General features: G+C 45.0%; 1 protein-coding gene across 11 annotated transcripts in view; it reads left to right on the plus strand.

The window, feature by feature from the left end:
* MAPKBP1 (mitogen-activated protein kinase binding protein 1) overlaps window positions 1-16,760 on the plus strand; it is a 47,296-nt gene that overhangs the window by 9,837 nt on the left and 20,699 nt on the right. For 3 of the 11 annotated variants that reach the window (XM_057721807.1, XM_057721804.1, XM_057721802.1), the window contains 2 exons: window positions 12,234-12,325; window positions 14,509-14,619. In XM_057721807.1, the coding sequence (XP_057577790.1) occupies window positions 12,234-12,325; window positions 14,509-14,619 (203 nt within the window). Of the gene's footprint in view, window positions 1-12,233; window positions 12,326-14,508; window positions 14,620-14,793; window positions 14,871-15,314; window positions 15,332-15,809; window positions 15,946-16,760 lie in introns of those variants that run through there. The other 8 variants (XM_057721805.1, XM_057721806.1, XM_057721811.1 and 5 more) reach the window with 7 other exon arrangements.

The following is a 16,760-nucleotide window of genomic DNA, read 5'->3' on the forward strand; positions in this document are numbered from 1 at the left end:
AACTAAGAATTTAAAGGCAGAGTGAAAACAGATCAATTTTATGACCCATTGTTTTAAGTTTCTAATGTTGGGACAAGAATGAAATATTGTATTTAAACAATTTTTACTTAAAGAAAATATATGTTAAGATGTGGGGAAACAAGTGCACTCAGACCCTTCCGCTGTTGGTGAAAGCAGACATTGATCTAACCTTTTTTTAGAGGACAATTAGAAGAAAATTTATGTATTCATATCTTTTGATTTAGCAGTTATAATTCTGGGATTTTACACTGTGCAAACATTCACACCACACAGCAGTGTATATAACTGAATTTTTTGTTCTTGGCGTTATTCACGGTAGAGAAATCTTTGAAGTAATCCAAGTAACCATCAGTAGGAGATTGGTGTACATCCAAAAAATGAAATACATTGTACTTGTTGAAAAGAATGAGTTCAGTCTGTTTATACTGACATGAGAGGGTATACACCATCTATTAAGTGACAAAAAGCAAACTGTACAACAGTTTTTATGTTAATGATTATATTTTGTTAAAACATGTATGTTAGTATATATGTAGAAAAAAATGTGAGGCTATAAATACCAAACTGCTGTTAAAATTGGTTATTACCTCAGGGGGGGATTGTGGATTATGGTGGACATTCACTATCTACATTTCTATAATCTTGGAATTTTTTAATAATGAGTCTGTGTTATTTTTGTAAGTAGAAAAAAACCAGTAAAGATAGAAGTCTCTCCAGTTTAAACATGTGTATTTCATATTTAGGTCTAAAATGTTTAAATTTAAAAATCTGTATACTCATTTTATTAAAGCAGTTATGTCGTGCCGCGGAGTAACTAAGCCCGTGTGCCAAAAAAAAATTAAAATAAAAAAATAAAGCAGTTATGTACAAATGTTGGAAAATATATCTGGTATAATAAACTTTGTTTCTTTAGTAATAATAGGACACAAAAATATTTTCTCACAAATTCATCAACTTCTTGAATTTGAGATAATTCATTTCTTTTAAAAAAATATTTATTTATTTATTTAGGCTATGCCAGGTCTTAGTTGCATGTGAACTTAGTTCCGTGTGAATGATGGAAATTCAGTGCTGCTGTAAGAATACCAAGGAGGGAGGAGTAACTTCTGGCCAGGGTAATCACAGAAAGAATCATAGGGGATGTGATATTTGAGCTGGTTCTTGAAGGAAGGGTAGGGTTTCAGTATGGGGTGGTGGAAGGGAAAAGCATTCCAGGCAGAAGGATATAAACAAAAGCCCCAGAGCTCCTGGATAGTGAATAATCCAGCTTGACACACGCACATGATTCATATGGTGAGGAGAAGGAAAAAGAATTAGAAGAATAATAGGGTCCATTGACAGATGGATGCTAGGCTGAGACATTTATAATTTATTCAGTTGGCATTAAGGAGCCACTGAAAGTTTTTGAGCAGGGAAGGGACATAATCATAGCTGTGCTATGGAAAGATTATTCTAATGGGTAGGGGAGAGGAGGACAGGGTCTACGGTAAGGAGATTGATTAGCAAGCTGTTGCTGTATCCAGGAGTATGGCGCTGAAGGCCTCAACCAGGGTGTTTGCATTAGGAATGGAAAGGGAGTGAGAATGTTATAGAGAATAACACGTTGACGAGACCTTCCTTCTTCTAGGAGAGTCTCATGGAACAAGTTGGCATGATTGCAGGGACACTGAGAGTCCTCTCCACTCCCCTTGTCCCAGAACACTCACTTTGCACACTTCGTCCAGATAAGGAACAGTTAGTATTCTCCCTGGTTATAAAGTTTGGAAACCAAGAGATTTAAGAAAACTCAGGCATGTAGAGGTGGTGAATGAGGAACAATTAGACCCTTCTTGATAAGATTTTTAGGTCATAAAGCTGTGTTTGTGGTTCTGGTCTTGGTACAGCAAGGACTGACCTTAGAGAGGAAAAAAATTTTTTCCCCTTTATTCTGGTTGCTTAAATTGAGATGTCTCCTCTCCTTGCCTTTCTGGTAACGGGGAAAGGGGGGGCGGGTGGTAGGAATGCCTGCTCTGTACCAGACACTGTGTTATTCAAGCTGGTCTTTGGACTTGGGCGCCTGCTGTTAGTTGTATTAAAATTGAGTCCTTAAGCTAGAGGCCCCTCATTCCCTGCTTTCTGGTCTGAGGTCTGATGCTATCCTTACCTCTTCCTCCATCTGCACACGATATCATAATCCCCTCCTTCCGACACGGTAATGTCAGTTGCCTTGGAAATGGGTATCAGCTGTCCGTGTTGACTGTAGGTTCTAGTGCCAGCTGGATGTGAGCAAGCTCTTATCACATGGGGTACTCTGACATTGGAAGACCCTGTGTTACTCTTTCTCTGCGACCATCTCAGTGAGGAGAGGTCAGAACCCATGTGTAGACCCATTTAAGCTACTGATAAGGCCTGCTCCTTTTTAAAAAACATTAATGCTAGCAGGAGAGGACCCTTTTGCCCCTCTACTTCATCCTGTGCCCTTTGCCTTCTACCTTGGTTCTCAGACCTGTCCCTGATGCCTCCACGATGGCATGGTGACTTCCCTTTGTGCTCTTTCAGAAACTGCAACACTCTGGTGGTTTTGGAGACCCTGAACTCCCTCCTTGGTCACCACGGTTTCTGGAACCAGGCAGACCTAGGTTTGAATCTTGGTTCTTCCACTCACTACTTACCTGACTCCTTCATCTCCAAAATGGAAATAATACTAGTCCTTCATAAAGTTGTCAAGAGTATTAAATGAGATGATCTTATACAGTGTTTAGCACAGTTCTTGGCACAGAGCACACATTCACTAAATGTATCTGTTATAGCTGTAGATCCTCTCTCTGCCCAAGGCCCTTTGCAGCCCGTGGGTCTGGGTATTCGTGTTAAGAATACTCAGAGCATTGTTTTCTCCCTAGTCCCAGAAGGGGTTGAAATTTGGAAATAAAAAAGGCAAAATGCTTTAACTGAATAGTTCCCTACCTGATGAATCACTAGAACCACCTGGAGAGCTTCAGTATGCAGATTCTTGAACACCTCCCCCCACCAACTCCATAGCTGTTGATCAAGAATCTTGCCGAGGCAGGGGATGCATAAAAGGTGGGGACTGCTATTTAAAAAAGAAAAAGAGAAAACAAACTTGTTAAGCCCTCTGAGTAATTCTACTGATGAGTGGGAATTGGGAACCTCTGTTCTCTAGCCTCCAGGGGCTTATGGCTAATGGATCTCTAAGGTCACCTCTTCCCAAGCAGTGGCAGACTCACCTTCCTTAGAAGCTGAGGCTATTTTAATCCCAGCGCTGCAGAATTGGCTCAACTCTAACTAATCTTGAGCTCTAGTGAGGGGACTTGGTTTTTCTGTCATATTGGAGGTTATTTGTTTCTGGGAGACTTCATAGTATAGACAGTAGAACTGTAAATCAGCCACAGAAACCAGGAGCAGAGTAGAGAGGCAAGGTCTCTTCTACAGTCTTGTAGTGGCTGTTGTGTCCCTTCCTGCCTCTGACCAGATAGCACTTTGGACTCTGAAGGAGCAGGAGTGAGTGAGTTTGGGCATGATACCTGCTTCCCCCTTCCCCCTCCCAGGGCTGGTCACTGGGTCTCTGCCCGGCCGGCTAAGTCTCTACAGAAAGCCCTGGCCTTGGGCTTCCTCTGTGGCTTTTGCATAAGTGGCAGTTCTCAGAATCTGGTGGAGAATCTGCTTTGTGAGTTTAGAGTGTAGTGTGTGGGCGAGACAGGCATAGTTATTCTTAACCTGCAGGAAGGGAGGGAAAGGCAGAGAGGGCTCTGCCTCGGACAGGTCTGTGTCATGCTTGTTTATAGAAATAGCAAGCCCATAGTTTGGCTGGAATGACTTATAACTGAGGTATTTAGAACTTGTATTGAGTGGGATTGAGAAGTAGAGCAAGGGAGAAGGGGGAAGAAAGAAATTGTTGCAACAAAACATGGCAACCAAAACAGAGATCGGCTTCCTCCCAGTTGCTGGGGTTTCTTTACCGGTTTGAGGTCAGCTAAATCCTGGATGACCCTGGCCTTTTGTGGCCCTGGCCCCTTAGTTTTCTCTCTTGAGGGAGCAGCTGCTTTCTTGCCACTGCAGACTCCCTATAGGTGTCCCTTACTCTAAGAAAGCCAGAACAGATCTGAATCACGTATACCTTGGGCTCAACAAGAAGCCCTTCTCTAGCAGTGTTGTCTTGGCTCCACACACTGGATCTCTCATTGGCTCGTACCTCTTCTCTAGCTTGTGGGCTGATCGCATCTAGGGACTAAAGAGAGAGACACCAGAAGAGTTCAGAAGTTCTTGCTTAGAGTTCCTGAGATCATGTGTTTAGGGGGCTGGGACTGCTTGGCACCCTGTACTGTGCCACCTATGTTGCAGATGGCTTTGGACTCTGAAGAGTCCATTTCTTGCTTCGTCACTTCTTTTTAGCACTTCCACTGACTACCCCTTCCTTCTGGGAACTCTCCCCTTCACTGACTTCCTGGTTCTCCTTCTCCCTTTCTAACTACCTGAGCCCTCAACTTCTCCATACTCTAAAAAGAGCTACTCTCCACATTTCTGTCCTCAGCCTCATTCTCCCTTCCCTCCGTCTTCTCCCACCTCATTGTACTTTCAGTGGTGGTTTTCACCTCCATGTGAATAACTCTTAAATATCTATTTCTAGTCCTTACCTCTCTCCCAAACATTGATTCCATGTGTACGTTGCTAAATCGAATGTTCTGTGGTTCCTACTAAATATTCCTGAAGTGCCTTAGATTCAACGTGTCTAATACTGACATCTTCGGTTCCCATCAGTACCCCTTTGTCCAGACCTGGCTCTTCTTTCTGATCATAGCATCATTTCTTTTCATAGCACCACCTTGTTCCCTGTCTCTGAAGTTCAGAATTTGAGTCTTCTTTTTCCTCCCAAGTTGTGCAGTGCCTAGTCTTGCAAATTCTATTTGCTTTGTCATTTTTTTCTTTGTCATTATATCTTTTCTCCTCTCACTATCTTCATGCTGGTCTAGATCCTTATTACTTCTCACCTGAACTATTGTAATAGCCTCCTAATTGGGCTCCCTGCCTGTGCTGTGTCTTATATACATCATCACCAAACATAGCTTTGATTGTGTCCCTGGTTTGAAACCCTTCGTTGGCTTCTCAGAGCCTCCAGATGACCCCACTTAGTTTGGCAATCAAGGCCCTTCCTGGTCTGGTTGCAGTCTACCTCTCCTGACCTAAGTCTCCTATAAAAAGTCCTTGCTTTCACCGTTGCTCACCTATTCTGTTGTTTCCTTCTGCTGAACTCACTCATGCAACAACTTCTACTGAGAATTCCTTTCTCTGTATTTCCATCTGTCAAAATTCTATCCTTCCTGCAAGGCCCAGGCCATATTCCATCTAGTCTTCCAGGAAGGCTTCATTGTTTCCCTTTCTTGATCCTGTTCAGAAATCATCTTTCTTCCTTCTTTTTGAGCACTGTATATCTTTCTTATGACCCTCACCGCACACTGGATTGCTTTGTAGATATCATTCATCTTCCTTAGTGGATTTTGAGGATAGAGGGTTGAGTGTGTGTATTCCTCATCTTAGGACCCCCACAGCATCCTGGTGACTTTTAAACATTTATGAGGGCTTCCGAGGTGGCGCAGTGGTTGAGAATCCGCCTGCCAATGCAGGGGACACGGGTTCGATCCCTGCTCCAGGAAGATCCCACAGGCCGTGGAGCAACTAAGTCCGTGTGCCACGACTATTGAGCCTGCGCTTTAGAGCCTGTGAGCCACAACTGTTGAGCCCATGTGCCGCAACTACTGAAGCCCACACGCCTAGAGCCCGTGCTCCATAACAAGAGAAGCCATGGCAATGAGGAGCCTGTGTACCACAACGAAGAGTAGCCCCCACTCACCACAACTAAAAAAGAAAGCCCGCGCACAGCAAAAAAGACCCAACACAGCCAATTAAATAAATAAATTAATTAATTAATTGAAAAAAAAACATTTATGAGAACAACTCACATTAAGAAATACACTTTACATTGTGTATTTACACTTTACATTGTGACCCAGTGCATACCATACACACACACCCCTGAAATAAAGTTTCATGATCAGTACATTACTACATGCCGTGAGATCTATTTTTTGCTCTATTCTAATTATTCATTACCTATTAAATCAATTTCAAATCCCATTAATAGGCTACAATCTACATGTTGGAAAATACTATTCCATCTCGTATGAGTGAGTAGTCCCGTCTGTCACCTCTGAGCCACCTGTTTTTTCCATCTACTTTAATGAGAGCCAGAAGAGCTCCTGAACACTTGGCTTTATTCTTTCCGTCTCTCTTGGGAATAGGCCATTATGAAGTTATCCCTTTATCTCATTACGGTGAGGGATGATTTTGCTTTCCTTCTTTCTCTTAGGAGGATACAATACTGCCCTGCCTAGTGCATGTTGGGAGGTGTGGGTATTCAAACCTTCCTTTGCAGTATATCTGTAATAATTCTGCCTTCCTGTAGCCTTGCTTCCGGGGAAAGATGACACTCTCTTTCAGGTGGGTGTAGGCTTTCCCCCATCTCAGCACTCTCCACCTGCCCAAGGAAAGGCTGGGTCACAACTCGAGTGTTCTCCCTCCTTCTAGGCTGTGTTTCAGATGTGGGGGAGATCACTGCAGAGTACACAGTGGGTGCCCTCTTTCTAATTCTGAGTTTTCACTCATGCATGATGTTACTGGAACTGTGGATGTATCAAGGTGCCAGCTGCTTGTAGCAGTTGTGTTCCAAGTCACTGGCCAGAATCAGTTACCTGGACTGGTGTGTCTTTGGGGCTGTATTTCATTGGCATTTGGGCCATGAGGATTTGGAGCTCAAGTTCCTGTCAGAACTTGGGGCCCCATCTCTGACTTTGAGGACAGCTATTTTCTCATAGGGCCTCTTCCCTGCTTAATTTTCCTCAAATGATGCTTGAGGCCAGAACTCTCATACTAGTGGGCTTGCTTCCTTATGAAGAGAGGTGCTGTAGTATACAAGAGGGGCTAGGTTATTGCTTCCCAAGGTGTGGTCAGAGAATCCCTAGGGCCCCCAAAACCCTTTTAGAGGATCTCTGCGATGCCCTCTTTCCCAATAACGTATCCAGATGAGGCCCAGTTTTCCGCATCTTCATGTAGAAGAGCATATCACCACACACTGACTGCAGATGCAGCTGGGAGAATCCAGCTGTTTTCTATTAAGCCAGACATTAAAGAGATTTGCAAGAATGTTAGTGCCACTCTTCTCACTAAATTTTTTTGGTTTTGTTTTGGAAACTAGAGTTACTTTTAATAAAAGTGTTAACATGTAATGGATTTATTATTATTTTTGAACAAATTAAACATATTTAAGTATTCCATTGTAATTTCTAATGCAGTAAATATTGATAGATATAACTTGTATAAACAAAAGCTCTTTGAGGTCCTTGATAATTTCTAAGAGTGTAAATAAGCCAAAGAGTGTAAGAGACCAAAAAGTGTGAAAATTGCTGGGCTAGGTCATGCTGTGGTAACAGATCACCTCAGCCTTTCCCTGACTTAACGGATAGTTTATTTTTTGCTCATGCTTTAGTTCAGTGTGGATCAGCGCGGGTGCTCCATTCATCAGAGTTACTCAGGGACCCAGGCTGAGGGGACCCTATCTCATCACCTGCTGCCACACTTAGCAGTCAGGAGAAGGGATGTGTGTAGTGGTCCTTGAAAACTTCCACAGGAAGAGACATGTCAGAGCATCATAAACATGTGCAGCCTTATAAGCATTTAAGTGAGAAACCTAAATCAAATAAAAACACAAATTCTTCAGATCTCTGTACCCTTTCCCCTCACATTGCTGGGTCAGCGAGTATCAACGAAGTAGCTTGAAGAGAAAGAGAAGTCAGGGATGTGAACTATAGAAGGATATTGCTCTTGAGGTGCTGAGCCCCACACCACATCCTGGACCATATCTTTTCTCTCTTTTAAACATTTACTGTGCAATATTTAAGATATACACTAAAGACATGTGGAATAATAGAGTGAACCATTGTGTCCCCACTGTCAGCTTAAGAAACAAAATTTTACCTGTACCATTAAACTCCCTTTGTGCTTGTCCTCATCTGGATATGGTCTTTCTGTCACAACCGGTTTTATTTTATTTTATTGTTATTATTTTTTGGCCACGTGGCTTGAGGGATCTTATTTCCCTGACCAGGGATTGAACCTGGGCCATGGCAGTGAAAGTGCCTAACCTCTGGACCTAAGAGTCCTAACCACTGAGCCGCTAGGGAATTCCCACACAACCAGTTTTAGATATTTTAGATACTCTACTGGCCTGAAATATCCCAGTTTTCTTGTTCTTCCCATCTCTGTCCTTTCACCCTTCCTGAAGCCTCTGCCATGCATTCATTTATTCATCAAAGTGCCCATTTTGTGCCAGGCACTGTTTAAAGTGCTAGGGATGCATCAGTGAGGGGTCACAACTTGGGCCTTGCCCTTATGAGCTCATATTCTGGTAGAGGAGATGGACAGTAAGTATGTGGACAAAGACATAATCAATGCTGGGTCTCTACCTGACTCTAAGTACAGTGAAGAAAAATAAAGCAGAATAAGTTAGGTATAGAGTAATAGCCATAAAGCCAGTCTGGAAAGCCTTCTCTGTGGGGGAGGCCTTTGAGCAAAGACCTGAGTGAATTAGCTGTGTGAGTAGTTTAGGCAAGAGAATTTTAGTGGAAGGAATAAATAGCATATGCAGAGGACGTGAGGCTAGAATCTACTTGAGGTGCTTAAGGCAGCCAGGGTGGTTGGGGTGGAGTAAGTGAGGGAGAGGTGTAGGAAGTGAGGTCAGAGAGGTAGCCAGAGGCCAGGTGACTTAGGGCCTTCTAAACCAGGGTAAAGAATTTGGATTTGATCTTAAGGATGGTGAGCCATTGGAGGCTTTTGAGCAGCGTAATGACATGTTCTCCTGTATTTCTTAAAAGAATCACCGTGGCCTGCCATGTTGAGAAGAAGACTGTAGGAAGCAAGGCCTGAAGCAGAGAGAACACATGGGAGTTACAGCCATCGTCCAAGGGAGAGAGAAAAGTTGCTTGAGCTTTAGTGATGTGTTGGTAGATGTTTACACGCTTTCTGAGTGAGGGAAAAGGGCCCTTATTTGTAGCATTGTCTGACTTCATGGTATAAGTGCTCCCGTCATGGTGATTTCAGGATACCAATGTGCTCTCACTGAACATGGAGCTGGGAAAAGAGGTGCACAGTCAGCTCTGCGGAGCCAGTGCGAGCCAGCTGCTGCACACAGCTGCTGCACACAGCTGCTTCACCTTGGGCGCTTTTAGCCTGGGGTGTGTTTGCAAGGGGGTGTCCAGGTTTGTCTCCATTTCCTAGGGTAGATGGAAGCTGTACCACCTTTTTGGAAAGAAGGGATATGGAGAGGGTTGTGAGAGGGAGAGGGTCCATCGTGAAGGAGTAAGCCTGGACATTGGAGGCCTTGCAGGAGCTCTGGACTCTTAGGTCCTTTGAAAGTGGAGCTCAGCCCCAAACCTCCCTGCAAACAGGAAGCTGGTTTGAGTTAGAACATAAAATAAAAACCAGCTGATGCCCCTGAATGTTTTTCCCCTGCTCCTCCCCCTCCACAGAGCCAAAGGAAACTGCTTTTTTTTTTCCCTTGGATAGCTGCTCAGAAATCCAGAAGAAGCCAAAAACCATAAATCCTTTGAAAATCATCCAAGTTTTGAGCCCAGGCAAACTTCTGTCTGTGGGGTTTCCTAGCCCGGATGTCTGCTCCGCTGTGGAGAGTCCTAGGAGGAAAGTGACAGAACACAAAGATGCCAGAGACCAGAGATGAATCCCAGGCCCAGCGGGGAGCGATGGTCTCTCAGATTGCAGCTTCCAGTCCACTTGTAGGTCATGAAATCAATAAAGTGGGCCATGGCCAGAATTATTTTTTAATGAAATAGAATATAATAGAAATTGGAGTTTATCACATGCAATGAGAGTAGGTATTGTTCTGTGAAACTTGTATTTCAGTTTTATGAGCATGTATGTTTATATTGGCTCAGGATCTAAAATGTGTCTCTTAACCATGGGTTGGGGTCAAAACCGTTTGATAAACACTGGTCTTTTGGGTCTAACTCACATCTCCTTCATACTTTAAATTGCTGTCTAAAACTCCAAACTAGTTCCAGAATTAATTTTCTGTGGAACTGGATCATCTACCCACAAAACACCTACCCAAATTCCTGTCAGAGGGAAGGCAAGCTGAGAACGAACAGACTGGTCTGATTCTTTGGGACCAAAGCTGAAGCATAAGGGAGGGATTGATGCAAACATGAATCCAAAGGATTTGCCTGAAATCAGATTAGCTTGTAGGGAATAGGAGTTGAGTGGCCTTTTAGCTGAGTGCTTGCTTTGGTGACCTTTCTCATCTATGTGGGTAATGCTGGCCTCAGGCTCCTCTTTCTCTCTTCTCTGCAGTAGGCAGTTGGTGCAGCAGGAATGTTCCTGAGTACCCCTCCCTCTGGGATAACCAGAGGCACAGTGCCAGGAGAGGGGGTGGTGCCCTGAACTGAGTATCCCCCCGGACTTCCCCAGGGTTATTTTGTGCTCTCCAGTTAGTATGCAGTGCTCAGGCCTTTCAGAAAGATGATTGGGTGCCGGGGCGGGAGGTGGGGGTCATTAAGCTGAGAAAAAGAACAGAAGGAGGCATAAGTTAGGGCAGATATCAAGAGTGTATAGAGTAGGCCAAAGTTAATTTATCCCCCGCTAGGTTCAGTGCCTCAGAAAGACCCAAGGGTAGCTGGCAAGTTTGGTGCTTGCCAGGTGGCTGTGGTTAGGTATGGTGCCCTGGAACTAAACTGCCTGTGTCAGTGAGTAGACACATGCTGGAATTCCTGGTCCACATCCCCAAGAAGCACAGAAGACTCTTGGGGACCTTCCGGGGTAGTAGTTTTAACTACAACATCCCAGGGGACTTCTTTTGGTCTTTGGCCACCTCAGGGCCTTTCTTTCCAACCTAAGTCAAACTAAAATGGTCCTTGGAGATAAGAATTTAAATAGGCCCTCTAGGAGCCCTTGGAATTCTGCAGCTGGGAGAGTAAGAGAGAAGGAGAGATCCTAAAACTACCCTAATTGACTATGGGCTTCTCCTCTCTAGATACCATCCTAGACCAGGAGCAGACCATCCTGCCACAGATATGAACACCCCGAAGTGTTTGTGGTTCACATCGCCCTCTTAAGGCCCCTAAGACTCTCTTAGCAGAGTACACTCTAGCCTGTTTACATGGCCATTCTGCATTCAGAAGTCCCTCTGTCTGAGCCAATGAAGACTGAGGACTTCCCTGAGGAGGACCAGTGCAGGGAGTCCAGACAGTGCTAGAGGAGACTGGACCTGGAGTGACGTGTGAGACATTTTGTAGAAGAGGGCGAGGTGGAGTGACGAGGTCACAGGGCAGTCTGAGTCTTACATGGGATCATCTAGCAGAAAGATCAGGGAACTAATTTGTGGTTAGTCCAGTGTGTGTCCCAGGGCCTGCAGACAGTGTGGGGTAACAACAGTGATGAAGAGAGTGATAATAGATGTCTCGTGTGGCCACGTCTTCTCAGAATCTCTGAGCATTTGACGTGTGTTTCCCTTTCATCTCTGTTGGACTTGTGGCTTAATAATAATAATTAGAGTACTCTGAGCATCTGTGCTTTGCAAAACACAGCATTAAGCCACGTCTCTGCCTTCTAGGCTTGTAGTCTGTATGAACTGGCAGACATCTGATGGAAGGGAAGAGCGTGATGGAATGCATAGATCAGGGATATTATGAGTCACCTAATTGATACCTGACATTCTTCTGGCTCTTGGAGATCAGAGTGGCCTTTCTTTCAAGCCTGCCAAGGCACGAAGATCGGTGACCTCCCCTGTCTCTCACAGACCCAAGAGGCCAGTCTGGGGACCCAAAACTTTATCTTGTAAGTGGAGCCTTCCTGGATTGGGGGAGTACTTGTTCCTCCGTGGCCATGAGCTGAATTTTAACCACTTCATTTTCTTTTCCATGGACTCAGCAGTTTGATCACTGTTAAAAGCTGGCGATGTACACTGGCCTTTTCCCATGTGATCAGGGGGCCTGTGGCTAGATCAGAACCTGGATAAGTCAGTAGCCCCATTTTTCAGAAGACAGGGCCATCAGGAAGCAGTCAGCATGGAATAAGGTCCCAGATACCTTCAGCACCTCCTTCCCTGCTCCACTCTGTCCATAACATAACACTTCTCTGTCTTGCTCTAACAGGTGACCTTGGAGAAGGTGCTTGGAATAACAGTGTCTGGAGGCAGAGGACTTGCCTGTGACCCCCGATCGGGTTTAGTTGCCTACCCAGCTGGGTAAGTGTCTTGGAAGTGGTGTTATTGCATGGAAGTTTATAGCTATGCTAAACCAGTTGGGGTGGGCAGGGGTTTTCTGGTATCTTCTGGGAGATACATCCAGGTTAATGTTTTGGTGCCACTTTTATAAATGAGATATGGGGCCACGTAAAGGCTCTTTGTTGACTGTTGTCTTTGTTGCCATCCTGTCCTGCTTTTTATCCACGCCCACCTACACATACAGATTCACACTTTTTGTTCACTTAGCTCCCAACACCATCTTCAATATCTTTAATATCTACCTTTTAGTCATTTTTATTTTAATTTTATTTTTTAAAATTAAAAAAATTTATATTGGAATATAGTTGATTTACAATGTTGTGTTAGTTTCAGGTGTATAGCAAAGTGATTTAGTTATACATATACATATAGCTATTCTTTTTTCAGATTCTTTTCCCATATAAGTTATCACAGAGTATTGAGTAGAGTTCCCTATGCTATAGAGTAGGTCTTTGTTGATTATTTTATGTATAGTAGTGTACATATGTTAATCCCAACCTCCTAATATATCCCACCCCCACCTTTCCCCTTTGGTAACCATAAACTTGTTTTCTATGTCTGTGAGTCTGTTTCTGTTTTGTAAATAAGTTCATTTGTATCATTTTTTTAGATTCTACATATGTGTGATATAATATGATATTTGTCGTTCTCTGTCTGACTTCACCTAGTATAATAATCTCTAGGTCCATCCATGTTGCTGCAGATGGCATTATTTCATTCTTTTTAATGGCTGAGTAATATTCCATTGTATATATACACACAGCTCCCAAGACCATCTTCCGTATCTTTAATATCTACCTTTTAGTAGTTTTTAAAAACAGCTTTATCGAGATGTACTTCACATACCAGGCAATGTGCCCATTTAATATGTACAATTCAGTGATTTTTAGTATACCCACAGAGTTGTGCAGCCATCACTATAACCAATTTTAGAACATTTTCCTCACCCCAAAAAGAACCCCCACATCCCGTTAACAGTCACTCTCTATTTCCCCCCAAAGTCCCCAGCTCTAGACAGCCACTAATCTATTTTCTATCTCTATATAGTTGCTTATTCTGAACATTTTATATAAATGGAATCATGTCTTTTGTGAGTGGCTTTTTTTCACTAAGTGTCGTGTTTTCAAGCTTCGTGTATGTCATACCAGGGTATCAGTACTTCATTCCTCTTTATGGCCGAGTGACCGTTGTATGGATATACCACATTTTCTCTGATAATCAGTTGATGGGCTTTTGGGTTGTTTCCACTTTTTGGCTGTTATGAATAATGCTTCTCTGAACATTGGACTACGCTGATCACGCTGAGACATGTCAGTGCCATGGCAGAGAGGTAGGGTTCTGGGGCTGGTATCCTTTCCCTTGTAGCCTTTTCACTCCTCTGTTTCTACTGATGAGAATCCCCCAGCCATAGTTACTCGAAGCTTCTGTAGAAGTGTTTCTTTCGGAGACTTGGGGCCTCTCCTGCTTCTGGTTCTCTCTGTCAACTTCTGTTCTTTGCTGCTGGGCACAGGAACGTGAAAATAGGAAGGCCCCTGCTCTGCCTCTTTTCTCACCATCAACTTGGGAATGCTGAGTTCCCTAGTGTGATTTTCACAGCAACTCCTGTAGTTTTTGTTTCAGATATATGATTTTTTTTTTATCATCCCTGACTTTATCAGGAGTGTTTTCTGTGTCAGATGCTTTGTTAAGCACTTTATAGGAATTATTTTATTTAATACTCAGATCAACCCTGTGAGGTTGAAACTTTTTTCATCCCATATTTTAGAGGAGGGAAACTAAGATTCAAAGAGGGTAAGCAATTTGCTCCAGGTCACACAGCTAGTACGTGTTTGTGTTGGGATTCCAACCCAAGTAGTCTAACTGCCGAGCTCTTACTTTTAAAATGGCACTAGGTCTGGGGGAGACCAGACTTGCTGCTTATTTTTCAAAGCTGCTTTTCCCCTAAGATGTTTACCTGATCTTCGAATGAAAAGAGCCCAGTTTATGGGCAGCTCAGTCTATGCCAAGGAGCCTCCTGCCCCTGGGTCCTGGGGTCTGTCTCTTCTGAGTGGCCCTTTGGCATTTGACGTCTGTGGTGGGGGACTGTGGGAGCGGCACTGACTTTCCCCTGCAGAGACTGAGCTGGCCTCCTTCTCCCCCTCCAGAAACACGTTGATGAATGATCTCTGTTGCTGGATACCCTGTGCAGTCTGCCTCCGGGGAATTCCACTCATGCCTGCCTCGGCCTGGGAAAGCCAGGTTCCTTCTTGTTGGAGGTGGGACTGGGGCTGAATGTGGGACGGGCAGGAAAGGCCTGGGCTGCTGCTCTGTGCGTGCTGAGCCCTGTGTCCCTACCCTGGGGAGTGTGGAGCCCTGCTCCCTCTCTTCCCCATTTGCCCTAGACCCCAGGCCTGGCGCCTTTAAGGGTGTGTGCTTCTGTTTATGAGCAGGTCCCAGCCTGATGTGTGCGCCTGGGAGTCATCAGCCTTCCAGGTGGTGTATGGAAGCTTCCCTGCAGTCACCTCTAGTAGGTTTCCTGAGTGTGTTCGGCTTGGGCCAGCCCTGGGCAGTGCCCTGATCCGCTTCCTGGCCTTTTGATTTCCTAGAACTTCGAGTTTGCTCTTTGCAAATGGCCCTTTTCTGGGTGTTTTAGTTTTGCTCTGTGCTGGAGCTCCCTGATGTGTCTCTGCGGTATCTGGGGGCCACCAAAGTCTGTGTGAGCCAAGCAGACTCTTTCCCTCCCCCTCTGTCTTCCTTCTCTTCCTATCTGGTAATCCTAACCCCACCCCCCTCATCCCCCACTCTCTAGTTCCTACTTGCGCTTGTTGCTCTCGGAGCAGTTCAGGTATCCTAGAAACAAGAAGAGAAACAAAGCTCAGAAAATTCTCCCAGAGGCCTAGAGGCACATATCAAACCAAAACAAAGTTTTCTGAAAGGAAATGAAACAGCTCAGGGAGGGTGGGGTGGAAGAGGATGTGTCAGGCAGAGGTGGGTTGAAATCTCTGGACAGGGACCCCCTGGCGTTAGCACCTCCCGCATCTCTTCTCCAGAGCTCTCCCTTTGCTGTTGTTGAGGAAGCCCACCCTCACCTGTCACATTTTAAGACCCCTGCCTTAGGGGCCAAGCTGGTCCGCAGGTAGCTTTGAGGCACTCAATTTAGTTAAACACCCATAGTTGACTTGGGCCCCTTCCCTAGCTGGCTTGGTAGAGGGTTCAGGGCCTCTAGAGCCCAGCACAGTCCCTGTTGCCACTGTGGAGGCAGTTCGGAGAGTGGGTTTCCCTTGACCCCTAATGCCAGAGTGCATGGCCTGGCCTTAGTGCGGAGCCTCTGTGCAGAGCAGCTGCTAGAGTGGAAGGTGTCCTGGAAAAGTGACGGGACCTATCCAACAGCCGAGAGGAGACCTCGTGTAGGTAGGGAGAAGGAGGGGAAACCCAGCCCTCCTGAGGACGCCCTTCATTTACTCAGCACATATTGGAATTTATGCTGAGATACCGAGCTCCAAAGCATTGGACTGCACGTGAAGCCACAGAATCTCCTCCCGGACCGTGTTAAAGTGACATCTGAGCTGAAGGAGCACACAGCTACCTTCTTCCTCTCTGTGGTAAACACTGGGTGCGTGTGGGGGGGGGGGGTTACCAGGGAGTATGTGGAGTGGTGGCGAGACCAGATGGACCTGAGGGAAGAGGGTGCTTGGACTTGGCGCCCTGATGGCTGTGAATCCCATGCGAGGGCACTCACAGACGCCAGTCTCCTCAGTGCCTTTTCTCCTGGTTTCCTTACAGATCTCACACCTGAAACTGGGGCCCCATAGTTCTTCCCAAAGCAGTTTGCTCATCGATACAGTCATTCATTTGTCAGATACTTGTTGAAAACCTACTCTGGATGAAGCGCTGTTCCAGCTGCAGGGTATACAGCAGTGAATAAGACAGACAATGTCCCTGCTTCTGTGGTTTAAGGAGGAGCAAGCAGACAGTAAGCATGTAGACAAATAAATGAGCAAGATAATATCAGAGAGTGGTAAGTGTTCTGAAGAAATGGACTGGGGTGATGGAAAGGAGAGTAAGTGGATACCTGGGAGTGGGGTGGGGGTGGGGCTACTTTAAGATTGGCTGGTCAGGGCTCAGTGGGAAGTGACATTTAAGCTGATGTCTGAGTGACAAAGAGGAATCTATGTGTGAAGATCTGCACTTCCAGGTGGAGAAGACCTCAGCTACAAAGGTCCCAGAGAAAGGAGGAATCAATTCACTTGTTTGAGTAGCTAAACAGCAGCCACGGTGGCTAGACCATCGTTAGTGAGAGGAAGGCGCTCAGACACTGCCTTTCGGACCTGGCTTGTGAGTCTTGCAACGCACAGAGATCCACCTCTTGTCCCGGAAGGGAATATGTTTAGAGTCCTCTGGACAGAGAGAGGTGTAC

The sequence above is a fragment of the Hippopotamus amphibius genome, chromosome 2 (assembly GCF_030028045.1).
Source record: "Hippopotamus amphibius kiboko isolate mHipAmp2 chromosome 2, mHipAmp2.hap2, whole genome shotgun sequence".
NCBI lineage: Eukaryota > Metazoa > Chordata > Mammalia > Artiodactyla > Hippopotamidae > Hippopotamus > Hippopotamus amphibius.